A 2,605-nucleotide genomic window follows, 5' to 3' on the forward strand; every position below is an offset into this window, starting at 1 on the left:
CAGACTAGATGATCTTCTCAGGTCCCTTCTGACCCTAGAAACTATGAAACATCCATGATATAACAGCAAATTGAGAACACCATGCTCACAGTATCGCAGTAATATAACATAGCAGTAGCCACACAAGCACCCACTGGGATTTCAACACAGTTGTAAATATACTGCTTTTCAAAAATGAAATAACATATTTATTCAAATCTAAGATGACCCTGAATTTAAGATAACCCCCCCTAATCAGTTTCTATACATGGAAAATGTATACATTTGTTATCATTTCCCATGTATAGGATCTAATTATTGGAGGGTCATCTTTAATTTATATCCCACACCATGGGCAGTCAAGCAGCTTATCCCCTGTTTGTGCCTGCCCCCTGGCACCTTCCTGTCCCCCCCACCCACAGCCTCAGGCCTCCCTTCCATTTCCCCCTCTGCTCCTCCTCCTCCCCTCCAGCTTCTGCTCCCTCTTCCCCTTCCCTCCTATGCTTCAGCATGAATGGAGACTGCCAGTGAGAAGCAATGGTAAGTGGGGGAAGGAAAGGGACAAGCAGGGGAGTAAAGGCTGCACTGTGGGGGAAGACAGAGGAAGAGGTGGCAGGGGAGTAGGGGGGAAAATGGCAGGATTAAATGTCCAGCTCAGCCATCAGTTACTCAGCTCTTACTTCCATTGCTGTTGACATAAAGAAGGAGCCTGTCACATCTTAGTATTTCTAAATTTTCAATCTAGTAATGCTGCCATGTGCTATCTATACAAATGACAATTATTTTGGCTGGGGCAGCAAGCAAACATGCCGGAAAATGTATTCAGGGTGCTGAAGCTCTAAACTGCTGCACTAACCCCTGCAGAACTGCACGTGCAGCTGCTGTAATGGATCTGCATGTTCAGCACAGGGACAGATCCTCCGTTCTAATGAGCAGCTGCAACCTCAAAGTTAACCAAGGCATGCTGATTTTCACAGCTGAGGATCTGAGCCACTATGTTCATTTCCTCTGCATTTTACAAATGGAGAAAGTACCAAAGGGAATGTGATTCTAGCATGGTATGAACTTCTGCCACAGATATTTTTAACAGCATAGAAATCCTCAATTCCATCTCCTAGGGTATCTTTACGTTCTCTTCCCTTCAGGGAGACTCTTGCGTATGTATGCCATTTAGCATGAACATCAGTCTCTTTACATTGAATGCCAAGCGGGCTGCAGTGACTTACCTTTCATTTATGCTTTCTGCACGAAGTGTGTAGACTCTATCAATGTGGGAAATATGGAAGATGGGCTCATCTCCAGAAGGGTCTGTAGGTAATTTGACTAGTACCTCATTCAGAAAAATGGGCTGTAAAATATTAGGCAAAGCTAGAGTAATACAGTATGATATTAGAGTAGGCCAAAACAGTCAACATACTGCAAGGTATAGAAAGTTTGCTTTGAGCCTCAAATACCCTTTTTCCCCTTCTCTTTTCAAATTCCCCTTCTTCAGAAGCCTTGTGTCTCCACCACCCTTCCTTTTCCTTAGAGATGCAACTCCCTTCAGATCTGTGAATGCTTCTTCTCATCTCAAAAGCCATGTTTATAGAGACCATTCCAAGGTTTTTTCTTCCCAAAGGGAGCAGAGTATCTTGCCCTCTGCATCATCCCTCTCTTTTTGTAGCTGGACTACATGACCACTCTCCAGGATGTCGTTACAGCTGTCCAGAATCAGATGAAGTGAATGCTTCACCCTTCTGTAGACGAAGACTGCAACCTGTTTGTTCATCATCATCCCCATAGAGCAGGGGTTCTGAGTGTACTCTGGAGTCTCTTTCTTTCTGATGCAGCAACAGAGAATACTAATGGTCACACAACCAAATGGGAAACTGCCTCTTATAAGACCAACAGCTTTGATACTGTTTGAGAGTGATACTTACAGTTTTGTACATTTTATATTGCAGATTAGACTTGGGGCTGAAGACCTTGTCGGTACCAGAAGAGCCAAGGGGCTTTATGATCTGAGTCAGCAGGAGGAAATCATTGAACAGAAAACCATATAGCTCCTTGTTGCTCTTGGCTTTGTAGAGTTTCCCGCTGTGCAAAAATTTGCGTGGTCCCAAGCAGTTGGTAACTGAATTAAATACAAGTTGCTGAGAAAAGAAGAACAATAACAAAGCTGTAATGTATTAAGTAAATCCGTTAAGGCTTCTTTGAAGAAAGTCAAATATAAAGTTGAGTACTGATATTTGCCTTGATTCATGTCACAGGGATGATGGGTCACATCTTAACCTCGCACAGGACAAGCTGCATAGAAAGGTGAGAGAAAAACAACTAACTGGGTTCAGGGCCCTTTCAGACTGGGTAAGTCCTTGATGATGGGAGGAAAGACAAAAACACTTGCACTTGTTAGATATTCCCAGCAATGTACTCATATATTTGTGTGTGGAAGAGGATGGAGAGGATGGCTTGTTGTGAACTGGTACTTTCAATGTAGAAAGGTTAAAATGGCATGACAACAGGCTGATCCATCTGCAGAGTGGACATACAAGTTAACATGTCATTTTGCTCTTAATGTCTGGATTTCACCATTAGTCCATACCGTGGCAATAAATTTAGTTGGGCTTCTGGCCTACTTGACTAGAAA

The 2,605-nt window shown here is 43.1% G+C and overlaps 1 protein-coding gene across 1 annotated transcript in view; it reads right to left on the reverse strand.

Moving 5' to 3' along the window:
- ITSN1 (intersectin 1) overlaps positions 1-2,605 on the reverse strand; it is a 210,720-nt gene that overhangs the window by 7,841 nt on the left and 200,274 nt on the right. The window contains exons 34-35 of the mRNA XM_019524334.1: positions 1,899-2,111; positions 1,206-1,327 (exon numbers count right to left, since the gene is read on the reverse strand). Of these exons, the coding sequence (XP_019379879.1) occupies positions 1,206-1,327; positions 1,899-2,111 (335 nt within the window). The remainder of the gene's footprint in view (positions 1-1,205; positions 1,328-1,898; positions 2,112-2,605) is intronic.

The sequence above is a fragment of the Gavialis gangeticus genome, unplaced genomic scaffold (genome assembly GCF_001723915.1).
Source record: "Gavialis gangeticus isolate Ggan-Ray unplaced genomic scaffold, GavGan_comp1, whole genome shotgun sequence".
Lineage (NCBI taxonomy): Eukaryota > Metazoa > Chordata > Crocodylia > Gavialidae > Gavialis > Gavialis gangeticus.